The sequence below is a fragment of the Corythoichthys intestinalis genome, chromosome 21 (genome assembly GCF_030265065.1).
Source record: "Corythoichthys intestinalis isolate RoL2023-P3 chromosome 21, ASM3026506v1, whole genome shotgun sequence".
NCBI classification, from domain to species: Eukaryota; Metazoa; Chordata; class Actinopteri; order Syngnathiformes; family Syngnathidae; genus Corythoichthys; species Corythoichthys intestinalis.
In genome coordinates this window covers 28035363-28056651 of record NC_080415.1, presented here as the reverse complement: position 1 = coordinate 28056651, position 21289 = coordinate 28035363, and the positions used below count along the sequence as shown (strand labels likewise).

General features: G+C 38.2%; 1 protein-coding gene across 6 annotated transcripts in view; it reads right to left on the bottom strand.

Annotated features, from left to right (window-relative positions):
- Positions 1-1979: 1979 nt before the first annotated feature.
- The window catches only part of LOC130909201 (thyroid hormone receptor alpha-B), a 277864-nt gene continuing 258554 nt past the window's right edge, over positions 1980-21289 (bottom strand). For all 6 annotated transcript variants that reach the window (XM_057825377.1, XM_057825380.1, XM_057825382.1 and 3 more), the window contains one exon: positions 1980-20169. In XM_057825377.1, the coding sequence (XP_057681360.1) occupies positions 19919-20169 (251 nt within the window). In that variant the 3' untranslated portion in view covers positions 1980-19918. The remainder of the gene's footprint in view (positions 20170-21289) is intronic.

Sequence of the window (21289 nt, the reverse complement as noted above, 5' to 3'; positions counted from 1 at the left end):
CCCATACATGCAATCCAACCCATACGTCCATATTTTGTATATTAATCAGATTTTGTTGCACTGCATACTTCAAACTTCTCACCCCAAATGATTGTCAGTACTGACAGTAGATAGCACCAAACCTTTTTCTAAAAGAGGAAAGAAAGAAGTTATGGAAGATCTTGTATTTTTTTCAAGCTTGTAATCAAGTATCAAAACTCACAAAAGTCAAATAAAGCAAACTGTAGTAAACAGAATATAAATTAAACAATTGCCAGATTGGGGGGGCCCTAGTGGTCAGGGGCCCTAAGCAGCTGCATAGTCTGCGTATAGGCTGGGCCGGCCCTTGGTATGTGTGAGAGTCAGAGGTGTGTAGAGTAGTTAAAAATTTTACAAAAATAAGAGTAGCGTTACTTCATTACTCCAGTAAAAGTAGTCATCCAAAAAAATGTACTCAATTACAAGTAAAAAAGTATCCAGTGAAAAGAATACTCAAGTAATAAGTAACATTTTGAGTAACTGCTTATTTTTGTTTGATTTTTTTTTTTTTTTAAACAATGGTATTTTTTCTCTCAGCACAAACGTACCTATAGCTGTTATTATAATGATACTGTACAATAACCCATTACATAACCACATTAAGCCAAAGGAAAAAAAAAAATTAAAGAGAGGGAAAAAAAACAGTAATGAAGCATTATTCATCCAAAGAGCATGAGTGCCCTGCCCTCTAGTGGGGAAAATAGTTCCTAGTTTGAGTAGTGAATACTGAAATTCCTTCATAGTTACTATTATGAAATTAAAAGGATCATATCTCCGGTTTCCGTGAAAAAAAAACAAAAAACAAAGCTGCAATGCTCAAATAGGTCAAAATCCAGCATAGAGCAACTGCACCTTAAAACACGTTTTGTTTTCTCCTTGAGATAACTTGTGATTTGGTGAAAACAAATAAAAGTTGATTTGATTTTATTTGACTTAGAACACATCCCTAACTGAACAGTATGGACATGCAGGTGACAATGTTTTTTTAGGTAACCTATTGTGGTTCCTCGGTTTTAATTATTGATATTATAGTTATTCTTTGTTCCACAGCCCCTTTGAGCTCAATTTGACTCCCTTAGAATGCTTCAAAATGCACCAAAATCGGCAGGCAGGTCAAGACAGGTGCAATCTTTGATGCCGTAAAGACAAATTCCAAATACAGTGGTACCTCTACATACGAAGTTAATTCGTTCCAGGACCTTGTTTGTAAGTCGAAATGGTCGTATGTCGAGCAGGATTTTCCCATAGGAATACATTATAATTCCATTAATTCATTCCACAGCCCCAAAACGTACACTAAATCCTTAATAAATACATTATTTAGAAAACAAATAGGTTATAAATAAAAATCGGAATAATGTAATAATAATAATAATAATAATTAATAATTATCCCTGTAAATAATGTAACGAATCAGATTCTAATGTGGCGGACAGTTTTTGCTGTACTTGAACGCATCGCGGGGCTGACGTCACAGTGAGATCGGTCGGTGCGGTAGAGATACTTTCGTTTTCTTGAGAGCACAGTCAACTGCAGAGAACAATAGGCATTTTGTATTGGATAAGTTTTTAAATAAATGATAAAAACGTGACGATGATGGCGATTTCGTTGACATTGTTACCACAATAACAATTGTCACCTTAACTTATAAAGAATGGCGAATGGTGGTCGGAAGAGGACTGTGGAGCTGTATTGTTGAGCCAGTTTACGGATGCACACCACACGCTCATATTTTTCTATAGTTTGCATCTTCATTATAAAAGTAAGCATCGCTTTTTCCTTGTTTCATCAACTGTACCAACTTATTTGAAACCTGTGTTGATTTCTCACACAAGAAAATCCGCCATGCATTCGTTTGCGGTGGTGTCATGTCGTCGTATTTCGAGCATGTCGTCGGATGTAGAAACAAATGGTGAGTCAAATTTTACGTCGGATGTCAAAAAGATTGTGTGTCGAAGCGATTGTAAAAGGTACCACTGTACACTATGTAGCGCCCCCAGCAGTCATTCTTTGTCCTGCCGACGCTTTGAGCCCTACTTTGACCCCCTCAGAAGGCTTTAAAACTCACCAAACTCAACAGCCAGGTGAACACTGGTGAAAACTTTGATAAAATGTAAAAAAAAAAAAAAAAAAATCAAAATACAGTGGTACCTCTACATACGATCACTTCGACACACGATCTTTTCGACATCCGACGTAAAATTTGAGCCGCCATTTGTTTCTACATCCGACGAGTTGCTCGAAGTACGACGACATGACAACACTGCAAACGAACGCACGGTGGATTTTCTTGTGTGAGAAATCAACACAGTTTTCAAAAAAAGTTGATACAGTTGGAGAAACAAGGAAAAAAGGGATGCTTACCTTTGAAATGAAGATGCAAGTTATAGAAAAATATGAGCTTGGGGTGCGCGTCCCTGAACTGGCTCAACAATAGCTCCATGGTCCTCTTCCGACCACCGTTCGCCACTATTTATAAGTTAAGGTGACAATTATTATTGTGGTAACATTGCCAAGGAAATCGCCAGCTTCGTCACGATTTTATCATTTATTTAAGAACTTATCCAACACAAAACGCCCATTGTCTTAAGCAGTTGACTGCTCTCAAGAAAACGAAAGTATTATCTCTACCGCACCGACCTATCTCACTGAGACGTCACCTTCGCGGTGCGTTCAGGGACAGTAAAAAGTGTCCGCCATATTAGAATCCGATTCGTTACATTATTTACAGGAATAATTATTAATTTTTCTTCTTATTATTATATTATTCTGAATTATTTATTTATAACTTATTTGTTTTTCTATGTTTAATTGCCATTTGTAACAGTGCCAGCAGTATTTATTAAGAATTTAGTGTATGTTTTTAGGCTTTGGAACGAATTAATGGAATTATAATGTATTCCTATGGGAAAATCCTGCTCGACATACGACCATTTCGACTTACAAACAAGGTCCTGGAACGAATTAAATTCGTATGTAGAGGTACCACTGTATTCGTAAATGTGTGTAGCGCCCCCTAGGAACAAAACCAACATTTAAATTTTTTTTTTTTTAATGTATTTTTTTTTAAGGTGAAAGAGGAGGTAACAACGCAAAGGTTAAAACTTAGAACACATCAGTACTAGTATATCAATGGGATACCATACGTGGTGCCTGGACTGCCATTAGTACATCCAGTTTTCATTGGGTGGGCAGAGCGTGTCCGTGAGTGGGCACTGACCAACCCTGCCCCCCCTGGTGAGTACCCAAAAAATAGAGTTCACTTGTTTTGTTTTTTTGTGTTTTTTTTTTATAGTAGTCTGAGTGACTGTTGCATTACATTAGTGTCTTAGCAAAAATAATTTCTATAGTGTGTGAGAGATTGTGGGTATGTATTTTATTGGTATGTATAAGAGTATTTCAGTTGTGTATTCCTGTATTTTTTTCTTAGTAGTGTGTTGCGAGTAAAAACTAAATATTTTCTAGTAGTGTTTTTGACTAGTATGTTTGGGAGAATTAAAATATTCTTTTGAGAGTACAATTTTCTTAGTATTAAAAGAGTTCAGCAGTGTGTTTCAGTAGTAACTGGGGGATAAATGTCAATAATGGTTTCGTAGTTTTTGTATTTACTGTAACCGGAATTAAAAAATCTGTAGTTTGCGAGTGAAAAAAAATCTGCAGCATTTGTGAGATTTTTTTTTTTTGGTAGTGTGCGAGTGTTTCTTTGGTTTCCTGAGGCATTTTTTAGCAGTGTGTTTCAGTACTATCTGGAAAACTAAATATATGAGTGCGAGTCGTAAAAACATTTGTGAGAGTGTTTCAGTAGTGTGTGTTAATTTTCAGCCCTAACGCGTTTTCTGTGTGGGGTTTTCCGTAATTTTTCGTCCACAGAAAAGCGTCGACAACTGCCATGTTTGAGGTTGAATTTATTAGTGCAAACCAAGCCAAAGCCAACAGACCAGAGAGGCGCTGAGAAGTCACTTAAGTCACATATTTATTACATAAATATTTCATTAAAATAGACCAGCGACAATTACCAGAAAAATATCTTCCTTTCAAAAGCCTGACCCACAAACAAAAGCTTAAAAAAAAAACAACAACAAAAAAACAACACATGGACATTTTACACGCAAACACGCTGATTGTCACTCGTGGACCGCCACACACACACCTGACCTGCTATGTGAGAGAGTGTGTGTGTGTGTGTGTGAGAGAGTGGTCAGGTGCGTGTGGGAGAGGCTCCAGCGTGTTTTTGTGGCGTTATGAGGACATCACAGTAGATCGGCGGCCATTTTCCTGCGTGTTTTATTGTTTATTTGCTCCAACGCGTCCTGAAAATTATTTTTTTGCATGTTGACACTTGACTGTTTTGTGCATGAAAGAAAACCAGAAAGTTGCAGTTTTTTTTACAACTTGGTGCACCTCTGTGACCAGTGTCTGGCAACTTAGAGGTGAGAAAGGTCATAAGTGTACAGTGGATCCTCGTTATTCGCTAAATGGGAAAATCAGTGTGTAATTGATGCCCAATGAAAATGGTTGAGGGAGAAAATATTTTTTGCAAACAAAATAGTTCTTGAATAATTTCTGATTAAAAAAAGATACAATTAAAAAAATGGGGGGAAAAAAAGCGGAACCTTGCTATCCACTAATTGCAAAAATCAGTGTTGAATTGACACTTATTAAAATACATTGGAAAATGGATATTTTTTCTAAACTATAAAAACCTAAAACCCATCCTAAAAAAACAGCAAAGAGAATTCCTGGGGTCCGTCCATAAAATAGAACTAAAAGAATTATAGTGATCCCTCGCTACTTCGCGCCTCAACCTTCGCACCCTCAGTCCATCGCGGATTTTTTTTTCCCAATTAAAAAAAGACAAAAAAAAAATACAGATGAGCTGTCCCGAGCCGATCACTCTCCCTCCCCCGAGACTCTTTGTTGGTCAGGCAGTGAGCCAAAGTTAACAATGATTGACAGAATTTGATGTTTGATCTTGCCAGAGAAGCGAGCTTCAAAGTACAGCATGCGTCAATCATCATTTAACTTATTAAACAGCTGCTGTGGAAACTCATCTTAAGTGAGCAGCTTGAGCGGATTTAAGTGCTCTCACTCAATGAAGAATTTAATAAACCCAAGTATTTTTCTGCTTTATTCTTGTCTATAAATAATTCGGTAGGACAGTTACATGTTTAAAACTTATAATTATTACATTTTTAGTGCTTCAAAACCATCTATTAATGTAAAAAAATATATATAAATATGTACATTAAGGTTTTTTTTTTTGTTATACTTTGGGGGGAAAAAAAAGAGTGGAAAAAACTGTCTGATACCTAGATAGCTGACCGACGTTGAAAAGATGTTGGCTCAACACTCCGCTGTCGATCTTCTATCGTTGAATCAACGTCACTTTTGCACCCTCAATGTTGTTTCAACCTTGAAATCCTTACAAAACCTAAACGTCATTTCGATTATTAATAATATTGGAACAACACTAAATCAATGTTATGCTTTCGACCAAAACGCCCGCTCATCCATAATTCAATGACTTTTTAATCATATTTCCCTTTCAATCATAAATCAACTATTTGTCAACATTAGTTCATCAACTACAAAACAATGTTAATCAAACCATCGCCTGACATACCATAGAACAGCGTTGTTTCAACGTCACTTGAAGTTGAAAATTTCGATGTCGACCATACTGATGAATTTGATGGAAAATCAACGTTTATTCAATGTCGGTCTACTATCTGGGTATTTATCTTTCCAATACTTAAATGTGAATAAATACACTGAACCTATACATTATACTTCTTCTTTTTTTTTTTTTTTACTTCGCAGTTTTTCACTTATCGCTGTGGGTTCTGGTCCCCATTAACCACAAAAAAAACGAGGGATCACTGTATGTATATATTTAAAAAAAAAAAAAAACGAACCCTGGCTATTCATGAATTTCGAAAATCAATGTATTTGACACCAACTGAAAATGCTGTGAAGAAAACCCAAATCCCCAAATAAACGCTGATTAAAAATAATGAAGTAGCTCTCGGGGGTCGGTTAAAATAATTTTTAAAAAATGGTGAACTATTCATGAATTTTAAAAAAATAAATCTGTGTGCAATGATCTATACACGCTGAAAATGCAGAAAAAAAATCTAAACCCCAAGAATTCCTAATTAAACACTGATTAAGCATGAAAAACGACAAAATTTAAATAACTAGAGCAAAAATATTCGAAAGGGAAATAGCATTTTTGCCAACATGCTAATCGATAATCATACACATACCTGCTTTTATTGCTTGTGTTACTTTAGTACCTATTAAAATAAAAGCAGCTATGTACTGGTATGAACCATGTACCTTACATACCATTTCCCTTCAATTCTAGTCTAAAACTGCGAATATGCGAGGTTCCACTGTACCCCTTTCACACTGCGTACTAAAACTGGATTTGCAACGCACCGTGTGAAAGGTACCGACAGGCTTCTGAGGTAGCGTTCGAAGCAGACTTTTGACCGTGTGAAAGAAGCCAAAAGTGAACACCAGACGTCTTTAAAGTCCACCAATTTTGCCAATTTCTCAGGATGCCAACTACAATAAAACCTCCTCAGCCACACACACACACTCAATTAATCTTGGAGCATTTAGACCCAAGAGAACTCGTTTCACTTCTTTTTGTAATCGAAGAAGTAGTGGCTGCCATCCTGACCCACGTGGCGGTCTTTGGCACCTTTCCTAACCTCCCTGAGTGCTTGCAGGGTCACACTTTGGGACGGACTGGAGCTCATCTCGAGGTGCTTTGTGTGAAAGTTTTCCCCAAAAAAACAAAATAAGAGCTTTGACATCCGCGGACACGAAAATTCAGCGCGTTGAAATCGGTTTAAACACAAGCGACACACAAACATCGACGACAACGTGAGGTCTGGAGAGGTGTTTGGACTTTGCTGGTGTCGTGTGAGGCGGCTCGGACCTGCTACGGAGCGTTTGTTAGTTTCGGTAGTCCCTTCATTTGGATTCCCGGATTTGCATACGACGGAGTGGCGGAAGAGGAGAAAAGGGGGAAGTGGGAAAACACCCTCGGAGGCCCGTCTTTTCTGACCTGAGCGCTCGTTTTTCCGACTTATTTGCATATGTAAAGCCATCGATAAAGCAATACTCTCCTAATATTTGCGTACATTCTAAGCTGTCAAGGCGCTGACCACGTTTATCGTCCTCCTTTTCACTCCTTCGCTAGCACGAACGGCGATAGACGTCCAGTCTATTTTAACTGGGAGGGGCTGGAAGAAAGTTGGACGTCAAATGGACTGGACGTCTATCGTCGTCAATGGTAGTGAATGGCTTAAGTGCTCTCTGTTGGGTTTTGCCACACTTGGCATTACAATTCAACGCCCCAAAAATAGGGGTTTTAATTTAATTGAATATGGCTAATGCTAATATGGCTAATGTTAAAAGAAACATTTTGTAAATGTTGACTCAAAACAATCAAATACTGCTCACTTCCTGGAAAATTTAGTCTTAATTAACCTATGATCAATGTTTTGATTGCGGGAGAAAGCTAAAATTGGACACGCCCAAAAAATGTGAGGCAATTTGACAATCACCTGGGCACAAATGATGTCATAAGATAGGAAATTATAATAATTCAAATTTTTTGTCTACCTGTGGCGCAACATTTGGTGACAGGCACAATTATTTGCTAACATTTGTTAATATTCAATAACGGACCTTCACATATTTTTGGTTCAGGTTCAGGTAGACGTAGTTATTTTAAGCTCAACACATGAGCAATGTGATGTTTTCCCCTTTAATTATTAGCTGCCATTGACAGCCCCTCCCAGTCAAAATTAATTGGACGTCTTGTGCCGTCAATGGCACTGAAACAAGACCACACAGTGATGTCCTTGGGTATTTTTTTTTTTTTTTTTGGGACTTAAGAATAAACTATCACCTCAGAAACTTTCACTTCAAATCTTTATACCTAACATTTACAGTTAAAAACAAAAATGTTATATATTTTTATAAAAATTGCATTTTTTCCCCTATCATTTATTTACACACCCCCCTTTGTTTTTAGGAAACCAATCCATGACTAAAAAATTTTACTCAAGTAAGAGTAGCGTTACTTCAAAAATAATATTACGCAAGTAAAAGTAGTCATCCAAAAAATGTACTGAAGTACAAGTAAAAAAAGTATTCGGTGAAAAGAATACTCAATTAATGAGTAACATTAAACTGCCTACATTTTTTGTTTTTTAAACAATGGTATTTTTTTCTCTCTCAGCACAAACGTATCAATATGAACTGTTATTATAATGATACTGTACAATAATACATTACATAACCACATTAAACCAAAGTGGAAAAAAATCATTGAAATCCAGGGAAAGAAAAAAAAATGACAGAAATGAAGCATTATTTGTCAAAAGAGCATGAGTGCCCTCTAGTGGAGAAAATAGTTCCTAGTTTGAATAGTGAATAGTTCTTTCATAGTTACTATTATGAAATTAAAAGGATCATATCTCCAGTTTTCTGTGGTCAATCGGCGCCAAATAAAAAATGGGATAGAGGTTAAAATCTGTGCTTTCGAGTCATGTTAGGGGCAGCGCTCTATGTCATTTTTTTCTTTTTTTTAAATGTCAAATACTTCCCCTTTTACGGTGCTTTAAAGACGCCACGTTTAAACACGCTGGCGTGATCATAGGATGGCAAGCTTGCGTCTGATTGGTGTAATGGAGTCATGTGATTATTGTTGCGACGTCTCATTGGTAAAATTGGTAGCGTTACTCTTGGCATTGCTGGCAAAAAATGAATAAATAAATGTAATATTTAGAATAAAGAGGAAAAATGTAATGACTCTTGTGTAGCCCAAAGCAGCAGAGTAAGTGTAGTGTTTTTTTTCTTCATAAATCTACTCAAGTAAAAAGTAAGGCTTCGTAAAACTACTCTTAGAAGTACAATTTTCTCAAAAAGTTACTCAACTGAGTACATGTAACGCGTTACTACCCACCTCTGCCATTAATTATTTCCCCCCGCCCTTTCCTCAAAGCATTTTTATTAGCAATCAATAGTGGATTTTTGCATTCTAAACCACCTCGTGAAACCCAGATTTCCCACAAATCTTTAAAATTCGAGTTCGGCGTTGTGCTATAGAAATTTTTATGGCTCAATCAACGTCGGTAAACACTAACCTCTACAATAAAATACAACTGCCACATTTGAACACCCAACAACTCTAAGCTACTCAACAATGAGTTCTACTCGATTGTCCTTGAGTCCTTTCAAAGGCGGCACATACTGTAACTCTATTAATATTTTGGCACCTGACGTCATGTAGACATCGATTAATCTCCCTCGGACTTTTAATCTCCGCAGCTTCATTATGAAATACGATCCGAGCACTCCTCTGACCTGAATCAAACCGGACACATGATTAGGTACATTCCTCCAAAGTGTGGCACACTGGAGACGGGCCTCAAAAGGTGCTTTGAGGGTATCGGGGAGGTTGCGGGGTCACCAGACGTACACACGCACAGCGAGATAAAAGCAAGCAAGAAGTAAAAATCATTCGTTCAAAACCATTGATATTCGTCAATTCCGTCCTGTTCAATCAGGCTGTAACATGATTTTGAGAAGGAAACATGAAGAGCAGACACACAAAAACACAACATTTAGGCAACTTCACGTATTGCGACACTAGGGGGCGAAAGGAAAATGATTCACTGCACATTGAATGAAGAAGACAAACAAAATAAAAGGTGGTGTCCATCTAAGGTTCATCATTTATTAAAAAAATGTTCTTTTACCTGAGAGAATCCTTCAACAGCTTTTGATAACCAGTCACAAAAAGTGGTCTGTGTGTGTTTGCGTGTGTGATTTTGTGTGTGTGTGGGTGGGTGGAGCCCTGATGCTCGCAGGTGGGCGGACAAAAATTCCGTACGTTTAAGTGCTTTTAATCAAAAGACTGGCTCGCCTATTGCACTCCTTTTAAAAATCATAGCAAACTTTTAAAGTTAAAATCCAAAAACAAGCAAATCACATTTGCCTCATCACGATAAATTCCCCCCCCCCGCCTTTGCGGAGACGCTCCAAAAGTGCTTGTGAGTTTAAGTGCTTTTCGTTGCGGATTGGTGACGTGTCGCCCAAAAGGTGTGATTGCCAATCACGTGCATTTGCGCTCTTTACATTAAGTTGGTCACTTGGTAGAAAACTTTAAAGCTTCGCACGCGTCTCAAAGAGGCGGGGAATGAATCTAAGAGTATTGGGGGGGGGGGGCTTTTGGAAAAGGGGGAGCGCCCACCGAGCCACGAGAGCATCAGGTACACTGTGGCACTCACGCACACACGGTTTACAAAACGACATTCTGTTAAGTAATGGGGCTAAAGGTCAACGTAGGAATCATGGGAGTGTGTGTGGTTACTCAAATTGCATACACGAGAATATCTACAAATTTTTCAGTTTAGAATTGCTAATTGGTTAGATGTAGGAGGTTCAAATTTGGACAAAAGTTCCAGTCTTCAATCTTTGAAGGAACCCCAGAAATTGAAAAAATAACGCCCAAGAAATGACCAAATTTACCTTGAAATTACGCATCTCTCAAAACTAATATAGATGACTCCCTATGACTTTTGGAGCAGAGCTTTTTGAGACTTTTTTGTGCATCTACAGATGATAGCCATGTCTACCAAATTTCATACGGTTATGTGAAACTGGCAAAAGGGGGCTGAATTTTCAAAACTTTCAAATGACTATCGAAAATTACCAAACAGTTCTTGAATTGGTTTAGCGGAACTAAAATTGTGGTTACTTTGAATTTTCGGCCATGGCTCCTTGAGACTATTTTGTAGGTGTACACAGTCCTACATGTCTAGCAAATTTCATGTCGCTAAGTGAAACTGGCTTTGGGGGCTGAATTTTCAGAACATTCAAATGAGTCTTAGAAATTACTAAACAGGTCTTGAATTTGCCTCTTTGAACTAAAACTGTTGTATTTATTTGACTTTTTGGGCATGGCTTCTTGAGACTATTTTGTAGTTCTACACAGTACCTACATGTCTAGCAAATTTCATGTCGCTAAGTGAAACTGGCTTCAGGGGCTGAATTTTTAAAACATTCAAATGATTCTCAGAAATGACCAAAGAGGTGTTGAATTGGCTTCTTTGAACTAAAATAGCAGAATTACTTTAAAATTTTTGGGCATGGCTTCTTGAGACTTTTTTGTGCGTCTACCGATGACAGATGAGTCTACCAAGTTTCATGTCGCTAAGTGAAACTAGCTTTGGGGGCTGCATTTTTAAAACATTCAACTGAGTCTCAGAAATGACCAAAGAGGTCTTGAATTGGCTTCTTTGAACTAAAATAGCAGAATTACTTTAAAATTTTTGGGCATGGCTTTTGAGACTTTTTTTGTGCGTCTATAGATGATAGACGTGTCTACCAAGTTTCATGTCGCTAAGTGAAACTGGCTTCAGGGGCTGAATTTTTAAAACATTCAAATGATTCTCAGAAATGACCAAAGAGGTCTTGAATTGGCTTCTTTGAACTAAAATAGCAGAATTACTTTTAAATTTTTGGGCATGGCTTTTTGAGACTTTTTTGTGCGTCTATACATGATAGACGTGTCTACCAAGTTTCGTGTCGCTAAGTGAAACTATGTAGTTTCGAGGGCTGAATTTTCAAAACATTCAAATGACTCTCAGAAATAACCAAATATGTGTTGGATTGGCCTCTCTGATCTAAAATTGCAGAATTTTGAGTTTTTGGGCATGGCTTCTTGAGACTTTTTTGTGCGTCCACAGATGATAGACGTGTCTACCAAGTTTTTATGTCGCTAAGTGAAACTAGTTTCGAGGGCTGAATTTTCAAAACATTCAAATGACTCTCAGAAATGGCCAAATATGTGTTGAATTGGCTTCTCTGATCTAAAATTGCAGAATTAATTTGGACTATTTTTTTGTAGGTCTACACTGTACCTACATGTCTACCAATTCTCATGTCGCTAAGTGAAACTGGCTTTGGTGGCTGAATTTTTAAAACATACAAATGATTCTCAGAATTTACCAAATACGTCTTGAATTGGCCTCTCTGACCTAAAATTGCAGAAATTCTTTTGACTTTTTGGCCATGGCTTCTTGAGACTATTTTGTGGGTCTACAAAGGACAGACCTGTCTGCCAAATTTCATGTTGCTGAGTGAAACTGACTTTGGGAGCTGAATTTTTCCAAAACATTGAAGTGATCCCCCAGTAATGTGACTTGAAAATGGTCACTTTAAAGGGAACCTCGGACTTAAAGACTTGTAGGCTTCAATAAGCCATAATTGTTCTCTTATACTAAAATATGTCATAAAATATTGCCATTGATTTAAAAATCTACCATTTTTAGTACGTTTTGACCGACAGCGGGCGCCATGTTTTATGCGCGCAATGGACGCTTGGGGTGATGACGTAGTTTGTCACTATCACTAGACAAACACTACCGGCGTACTCTGCAATTCATCTACGCGGCGGGATGTCAAACACATGCGCGCATCGGTTAAAAGTACTTACTATTTGTGTTTTTATCGAGTCTTTTATTAGTTTTTCATTGCCTCAAAATTCTTTTTGCATGTGTTTCCCCCTCATACTTTTAAGCATTGTGTTTTCTTGTGGTAGCTTTAATGCAGATTGTTGATCTGTTGACCACATTAGTCACGTTGCGTATTTAAACCACTCTTATTTGATATTACTAAGTATTTTCTTAAGGCATCTTTACTACAGCATGTTCTGTTTGTATGCATCCAAACAAAACAAGCTGAAAGCACACGGTAGTACTTTGGGTGTCAAATTCGCATTTTGTAAATGTTTCGCCGGTGTAGCACATTTTGGCAGAACACCAGTTTTTTCATACTCTTGTCTCATCCCGTCTTTCCTGTTCATATTGCTTTTTCTGCTCGTTTTGTGAAAAAGGGTTGAACAGATGACATGTTTATGCCGCTAGAGTCAGACTCTGGAAGCCTGGCAGCGTAACCATGTGACGTCACCGCCCTGTGACGTCAACAACAATGGCGACCTACTAGTTAAACTACCTCGTATTGGCCCGAATATAAGACGGCGTTTTTTGCACTGAAATAAGACTGAAAAATGGGGTCGTCTTCTATTCGCGGTCTAGACATTATACCTATTCACGACGCTAGATGGCGCCAGATATCATTTAAGCGATGTTGTCATGACAGATCTCAGCTACTCTCCCCATTCACGACGCTAGATGGCGCCAGATATCATTGAAGCGATGCTCTGTCATGATAGATCTCAGCTACTCTCAAGTCTAACCAGTTTGCATTATTTTATTGCAATGATTTTCCTTATTCAGATTTGTTTCAAGACTACAGTTAGTTAGACTTCACTTTGATGGTTAATGCAGTAATTGCAATTTTGTTGTTTTATCACAATAGATTGGTTTATTTACATTTCAAAAACCAGAAGCCATTCATTTACGAATGTGATTGCACTTTACATATTTAACTGTTCAGATATTAAGATTTGAATGAGGCAAAATAACATGCCTTTTCTCTCAAATATATTGTTATAATCATTTGTTTCGGATGTACTGTAATTATTTTCTGTATAAAAATTAATTTGGTGTTCAAAAAGTCTTTTTTCAAACTTGAATCTTGAAAAAGAGGGGGTCGTCTAATAATCACGGCCATCTTATATTCGGGCCAATACGGTAATTTACGAATTGTATAAAAACGAAAACATCAAGAGGGGTTTTGATATCAAATGATTTTAACTCATAATAACGTTTATCTTTTAAGAACTACAAATCTTTCTATCCGTGGTTCCCTTTAAAGCAATGTGGCTGACTTACTCTTTTTGGAACATGGCTTCCACCAGAAATGACCAAAATAAATCATAAATGGCTAAAATTGTATGTCTTCGGGCTTGAGACATTTTTGGGTTCTACTCATGACATTTCCACCAAATTTCACGCCGTTAAGTAATTCTGGCTTCAGGCGGTGAATTTCCCCAACCCATTTTGTTAGCAGATTAAATTGTGCACGCAGATTGGGTAACCACACAAGTGAGCAGATGACGTTTCACTTTTGGAGGGAAATTGCATATTCAACATCGAAGCATGTCGACAAAACATTGCGTTTCATTGAGCAGCACACATACACACACAAAGCCCGCATGACAGTGGGTTGGGGGCGGGATCAAGGATGGAAGGTAGGGAGGGGAGTCATGTATTGGACGGCTTGTCCGTGTTGGACAACTTTTGGGACACGCAAACACACAAACAACAACGAAGGTGTGTGTGTTGTGTTGCGTCCTCTCTGCTGGTGTGTGGAAGTTTACGGGAGTGGGGTGCTGACCCCTCCCGCTCCTGTCAGCTACATTCAATACCAGTAACACTCAGCCAAAACTCCAAACCACCCCGCACCCCTTCGGTTTCCGCACAAACACGCCACTAGAGGGCGCTTTATTGAGGTGGCGGTGCCATTTTGTAACTTATAACCCACAACAAGCGCAAAACTCATGTTAACACACTGTTGTTTGTTTTCCAAGCGTTCACATCACTTGTGCCTGCAACAAAACGTAAGCCCCGCGCTCCTTTTGACTTGTTCTTGTGAGGTATGACGAGATTGTGTATCAGTTCTGTAATTTTTTTTTGTCACTTTGTTTTTTTTTTCTTTTTTCCAAAGACATTTTTCATCATTAAAAAACATCAACATTGAAACAAACACACACAAAAAAAAGAGGTGGTTTTCCTGTTTTGTTGGTTGTATGTTGCTCCTGATAAAAAGGGGCGTTGAGAGGGGGGACGGGGCGGACAACACACACACACGCGCACACACAAGATGGCGGTTATAATGCATGCGTGGTCCGAAAAAGACGAAATCTCCTCGTTTCCCCCCTCCTCAACCGCAAAAAAAAAAAAAAAAAAAGCAACAAGAAAACCAGGAAACGCAAAAATTAAATCATAGCATTTTTTTGTTCAGGAGTCCTTTTAAAGTCATCTTTTTTTCTTTCTTTGAAGGATTAAGAATCTTTTAAATTTGCTTTTGCTAAATACGCTTAGAGAGGGGTTCTCAAAAATTGGGTCCACGGACCCCCCAGGGGTTCAATATAAAGTTATTTTTCAAAGTGCATACCTATGTTTAACTCATGGCTGCCATTGACATGAACTATCTTGACATGGGGTTTAGCTAAACTCAATTCAATATTGACATAAAAATTAGAGCGGTCCGATATTACCGGGTAGCCGATAATATCGGCCGATGAAAGCATTTTAAAATGATATCAGATAATTTCGACGTCTGTTTTTCCATCATTGGTTTTGAGCCAATATGCATGTAGCCTTCAAAGTGAATGTAGCTTTCTGCCTTTGTACAAGGGCTGGTCACAGCTTAGCACAGCAGTTATGCTTATTGATATAATGGCACAATATAGGCACTTTTTCCAATAAATGAAGTTGTTCTCTTATTTTCCACAGAATGTTTATTTGGAAAACCTTGAAGTTGTTACATTTATCATTATTAAAGCATTAAGTGGGCATCACAATACAATTAGCCATAATATGTTAAGTCTATGACTGCATATATCGGTATCGGGATATCGGTTAAAAAGTCATTATCAGACAAGTCTAATAAAAAGAATTGTCATCATTATTTATTTACTTATCTATTAAATAGTTTCATGTCAACTCTTTTGGTGATTTCGGTCAACATTTTTAAGTGACTTTTGGTTTTCTCCATCTTTTAATATTTTCGGAATAAAGCTGTTTTTTTTTTTCTTTTTTAAATTCACAATATGAAATTTGTCCACATTAGCCGTCACCAGTGTTGTAAATCTTACTTTAAAAAAGTAATTAATTAGTTACAAATCACTTCTCCCAAAAAGTAATTGCATTAGTAACTCAGTTATCTGAATGTAAGAGTAATTAGTTACTTGGCAAAGTAACTGGTGATAATTTTCATGTTTTTTTCCCCTCAAAAAACAAACAAACAAAAAAACATAGGTCACACTATGTGAAGTTTAAAAGGTTTTTGGGACCATTGGCCCCAGCCCAATTTTTTACCCTAATTTACCCTTTACCCTGAATCAACCGTTTAAAGTTGTTAAAATTGCTCCCATTATTGCATTAGTTCCCTTCTGTCTACTTTTGACATGTGTAAGTTTTAAAACTGAATTAAAGATAGATTCAAGTCAAGATTTTGCCGATTTAGGAGTATTTTAGATAAAAAGTTAGTTAGGTTCGCTAAGAAGGTTCTCTACAACAGAGCTTTCCTAATAAGTCTACTGCTTTAAGATGGTGGCTGTTTACTAACGCATCTAGTTCTTATACTGTACTGTTGCTAACACCGCCGTGTCTGTCATTTCGCATCTAGTTCTATATATATGTGATACCTACCATGTCTACCATATCATGTGGGTGTAGTTTGTAGGCTATCGGCTACAGTCAAGTATTATCGGAGCCACCTAGCATCACGTTTGCTCGGCGTCACAACTTTTTTGCCTCCTCCCCACTCTTGCTCTGCTCTGTCGTCTCAGTGAGTCAGTCTCCCTCAGACTTTTCTCGCGTCATTCAACCAATATAGTAACGCATAGTAACACACGCCTTTCCATCCTCAGTAACGGTAACGGCGTTGCCAAGATGAGAAAAGTAATTAATTAAATTACTCACTACTCAAAAAAATAACGCCGTTAGTAACGCCGTTATTAAAAACACTGGCCATCATGTCTGAATTTATGGTTTCCTCTGTTCCTCTCATGTTTCCCTGCATTCACAACAGATGACGAGGCGCTCTAAAGAAGTCACGCCAACAAATCTGGACTGTATTTCTCTTTAAAAAAAAAAAACAATTTTTTCTTTTAACTCTTCCACTTTCGCACTGAAGGAACTATCCGCAGTTCTGACAACCTATTAGGGGATGATGATGTCATTTTCCGTGTTCGCACATGTACGAACTAGGGACCAGGAACCATAAGCGGATTTTAAGGGGGGGGCCAGGCCCCCCTTGGTGGCCAAAACGTGTCATTGCATGTAATTGACTTTGCTATATATATATATATATAAGTTGTAAAGCAATAAAACTGCAACAAAAATGAATGAAATGAACAAAAATATATATTTTTATAAAGGGTCAAAATTATTTTTCGAACAGATCATGTGACTAGTAACTTAGACGGTCATTTGATTTGCATATAAGTTAAAAAAAATAAGGGAGGGCAATTTTATTTTTCAAATGATTTTTTTCTTTGATTAAAAATATATTTTTTTTGATTGAACTTTTTTGGGGATTAAATGATTTAGACACAAATGTCCTACCCATAATACGGCCCAAACACAAAACGGATTGCCTCAATCAAAACTTTTTCAATGAAAAATTAAGTGTTTAAATGCAAATTTTATTTTTTCACATTCAAAAACTTTTTCCATAATTGAATTTTTTCTTTTTTTTGATTGAAGTGATTTTTCTTTTTGAAAAAAAAAAAATTTTTTTGAGGCAACTTATTTATTGATTGAATAATGACAAATATGTCCTAGCCAAAATGTGGCCCAAACACTAATCAACATTACTCCAATCAAAAAAGTTGCTTCAATCGAAAAAAAAAAAAAAAAAAATTTTTTTTTTTGCATTTTGCATTTTTTTTAGTTTGAGTTTCAAATTTATTTTTGCATTCAAACACATTTTTTTTTATTGAAGCGACAATTGTTTTGGTTGAAAATACATATTTTTATTGATTTTTTTTTACTGAAGCAACTTTTTTATTATTGAATAATAGACACAAATCTACCTCTATATGGCTCCGCCCAGGGATACAATTTTTGACTAGGGTAACTACATTGGCACGATACCGGCGGGCATACCATATTCAATGGAAGACGATCTTGGCAAAAAGTATTGCCTAAGCAGCCTGATTTAGAATTCCCCTCAAGAATGATGGGAAACAAAAAACGCGCATTGTCAACTTATTATTACAAATATTCTTGTAAGTTAATTTTATTGCTGACACTGCGTTTCGGGGTTATCAACATGCTGTGCACCCCCTGCCCCAAAAGTCAAACTCCGCCTATGCCAGGAACTCGAGTTCCAAGAACCATTTTAGTTCTTGCTTTCAGTTGAGCTATAGGAACTCAATTATCTAGGTGTTTGGTGATTCGCTGAAATTAGCTGCTATGCCCCTGCCATACTAGTGTGTCTCAAAGAGCAGTCATATTTAAAAAAAAAAAACCACATTCTAAATCTGTGTGCTCGTCCAGTCTCGTCATTGGATGCTGGATTTGCTTGTCGATGGAAACTACACCCTTCAAACAAGCAAGAATTGCCGCTGTGCCTCGACGGTCTCCTATATTGTTTTCCGTTCAGCTTAGTTTTCGCGGTTTTATTTTGCCAGAAGTGGGTGTAGCGAGTAACTAGCGTAGACTACAACACCACAGCAGTTCGTATTAGGTGCAGAACCCATGCACGACGAAGTACTCAGGTTCCTACATTCCGAAAGCAGCCTTTGACTCATTGACAGGACAGTTCTTTTTTTTTTTTTTTAACATTAGAATTACCTGTGGGGGGCTCCATAAAGGGTCCCTTGACCTGAAATTTTGAGAACCCCTGCGCTAAAGCAGCTTCACAACTTTTGCGTCTCTCCCACACACACGCACGCACGCGCACAATCAAACACACTCAGCCTTTTCCCGTCTTCTTGTGGAATTCCAAACCTGCATAGGTTTTTTTCTCTTTGTTATTTTTTTAATATCCGAACATCTCAAGGGCATCTGAAGGGACCATCGTCACCACCTTGTTTCACAAGGAGGGATCCTTCCCAGTTGCTACTTTGGAAAACGGCGGCGTTCCAGCCCCGCCCCCGTCTCTCCCCCAAATGGTGGATGGACGTGGTCGCTAATACTGACAGTGCGAGTGTTGGGCTGTGCCCGCCGCCTCCGTCACACAGAGGCCGCTCCTTTTTGCGAGTAGTGCAAAAAGCCGAGTCGAGCGCTGTCCGGGGGAGGGGAGGCGGAGCTTCCCGTTCCTGCGCGTGGCGTCTAAGCGCTCCTTTTCACCGCTTCTTAAGGTGTGTGTGTGTGTTCTTGTCTAGATTTTAAATCTCAAAACTCTTGGTCCCTCTTTAAAAAAAAATCCAAAGGTGATTACAAGTTTTTCACCCAAAAAGGGGGAAATGGCGCACCCTCCTGTCTTCTTCAGTGGCATTTCTCTGCAACCAATATAACTGAGGTGTGTGTGTCTTTGTGTGTGTGTGTGTGTATAAAGGTGAGGTAGTGCCCAGAACCAGTGGGGGTGTGTCCACTTTTGAGGTAAAATATTTTTCGCCTGCACTGAATAATGTCACTATATATTTCTTTTTTTCTTAACAACTTAAAAGAAAGAAAATAAAAAGGCAAATGTGCATGGAAGCCTGTAGGAGGACTTAGTAAAGGCCCCGCAGGTTAGGACCCCAGGAACAAAAACAAAAAAACAAAAAAAAAAACACAAAAAAAGCCACCGTGAGAGGTAGCCAATGAGGCATTCACGTTACTGAGGTGAGGCTATGTGTACGTGTTCATCTGTGTGTGTGTGTTTGTCACAGGCGCCGGTCCGATGACTTAAGAAGACAAAAAAAAAAAAAAAGGTAGATATGGAGCCATGGTCAGTACACACACACACAAAAAAATGGAGTAGTCTGAAGAACATTAGCACCGGTGTCGCTTGGTATGGACTGTAACGGCTCAGATTTGACTTGAGGGATCTGGAGAACCGTGAGCGTAATACTGAGACGAGCTATGGCTGCTGTTTTCTGTGTGTGTGATGGCGGAAAATGAGACAGCGTGCTCGGACAGAAGGGCCGCTACGAGTTCTCGTTTTTGTTCCTCTTCCTGCTGGTGAGTTCCAGTTCAAACTATTTTTCCTCCCTTCCCAGATGTCACGTTTTTATTTCCTGTTTTGTCCGTCACACCTCCTGGTCCTCGAAGACCTCCAGGAAGAGCGGCGGGAAGAGCTCGTTGGGACATTCCACCTTCATGTGCAGGAAGCGGCTGGCGTGGCAGGCGCCGATCATGCGCAGGTCCGTCACTTTCATCAGCAGCTTGGGCCAGAAGTGAGGAATGTTGTGCTTGCGGTAGTTGATGTAGTGCTCGAACGCCAGCAGGTAGGCCTCCTGGCACTTCTCGATTTTGTCCACGCACGTCAAGCCGGAGCGGTCTGAGGAGAGTGGATGATATATTTTAGATAAAGCACCGTTAGTCAAGCTAACATAAGATTTCAACTCATTGATGGCGCTAGACGTCTTCGCCCCCCCCCAGTCAAAATGGATTGGACGTCTAGTGCAATGAAAGATGAGCATTCACAGCCAGTCCCTTCCAGTTTAAGTGAATCTATCGTTGTCAATGGCAGACAGTTAAACTATACAATTTATAACAAACAAAAAAAATATTTAGAGTGTTTTTGGAAGCCAGATACATTAATTTTAACAAAAATCTCGGTTCGGTACGTACCTCGGTTTTGAGGTCACGGTTCAGTTCATTTTCGGTACAGTAAGAAAACAAAATGCAAAATATAAATGTGCTAGTTGTTTATTACACACTTTTGTGCTTTCAACAATAGGAACATTAGCCTATACAAAGCTAGAATTCTGCTCAAAAAGTAGCGGGTATTTAAAGATAATCCAACAACAATTTGCCTTTCAGACCCCGCGTATTGATCAGCTTTCTTTCTGAAAGAAAGAAGAACAAAGAAGTCCTGTGCTAAAGAGAAAAGCAATCCCAATGATTGATTTTAACATGTATTTTACAAATGAAACACCTCAATGAATCATTTTTTTTTCTTATGAACGGTTTTCAAAAGCATCATTGGTGGATTTTCTCAAGTTAAAGCGCCACACAGAAATTAATAAATTTAATTGTGTAAGCAGGATGTGGGTATTATTTTTATTATTTAATTACAGGTGTTTTAGCTCATTTCAATTTATTTTATTTAAATGGGCTATTTATTTATTTTATTATGTGTTTATATTTTACAAATGTGATGTAGTATTCATTTATATTGTATATTTTATGTTGTATAACTTTGGTTCCTATGTGAATATTAGTTCCTACTTGTTTTGTTGTTGTAGGAGGGTTCTGTATTGAACACGGGGCCGTGTTGGTTATTATTATAGCAGAGAAGACAGCAGTAAATCAACAAAGACAAGTCAACTGTGCCCCGATCTACCACTCAAGAGATCTGATGGACTCAAAAAGTAGGTTACGATTGCATATTAGTTTGAAAATCGACCGGATCCACCGTATTTTTACATGAGTGACTTCCGGTCTGCCCGATCCTA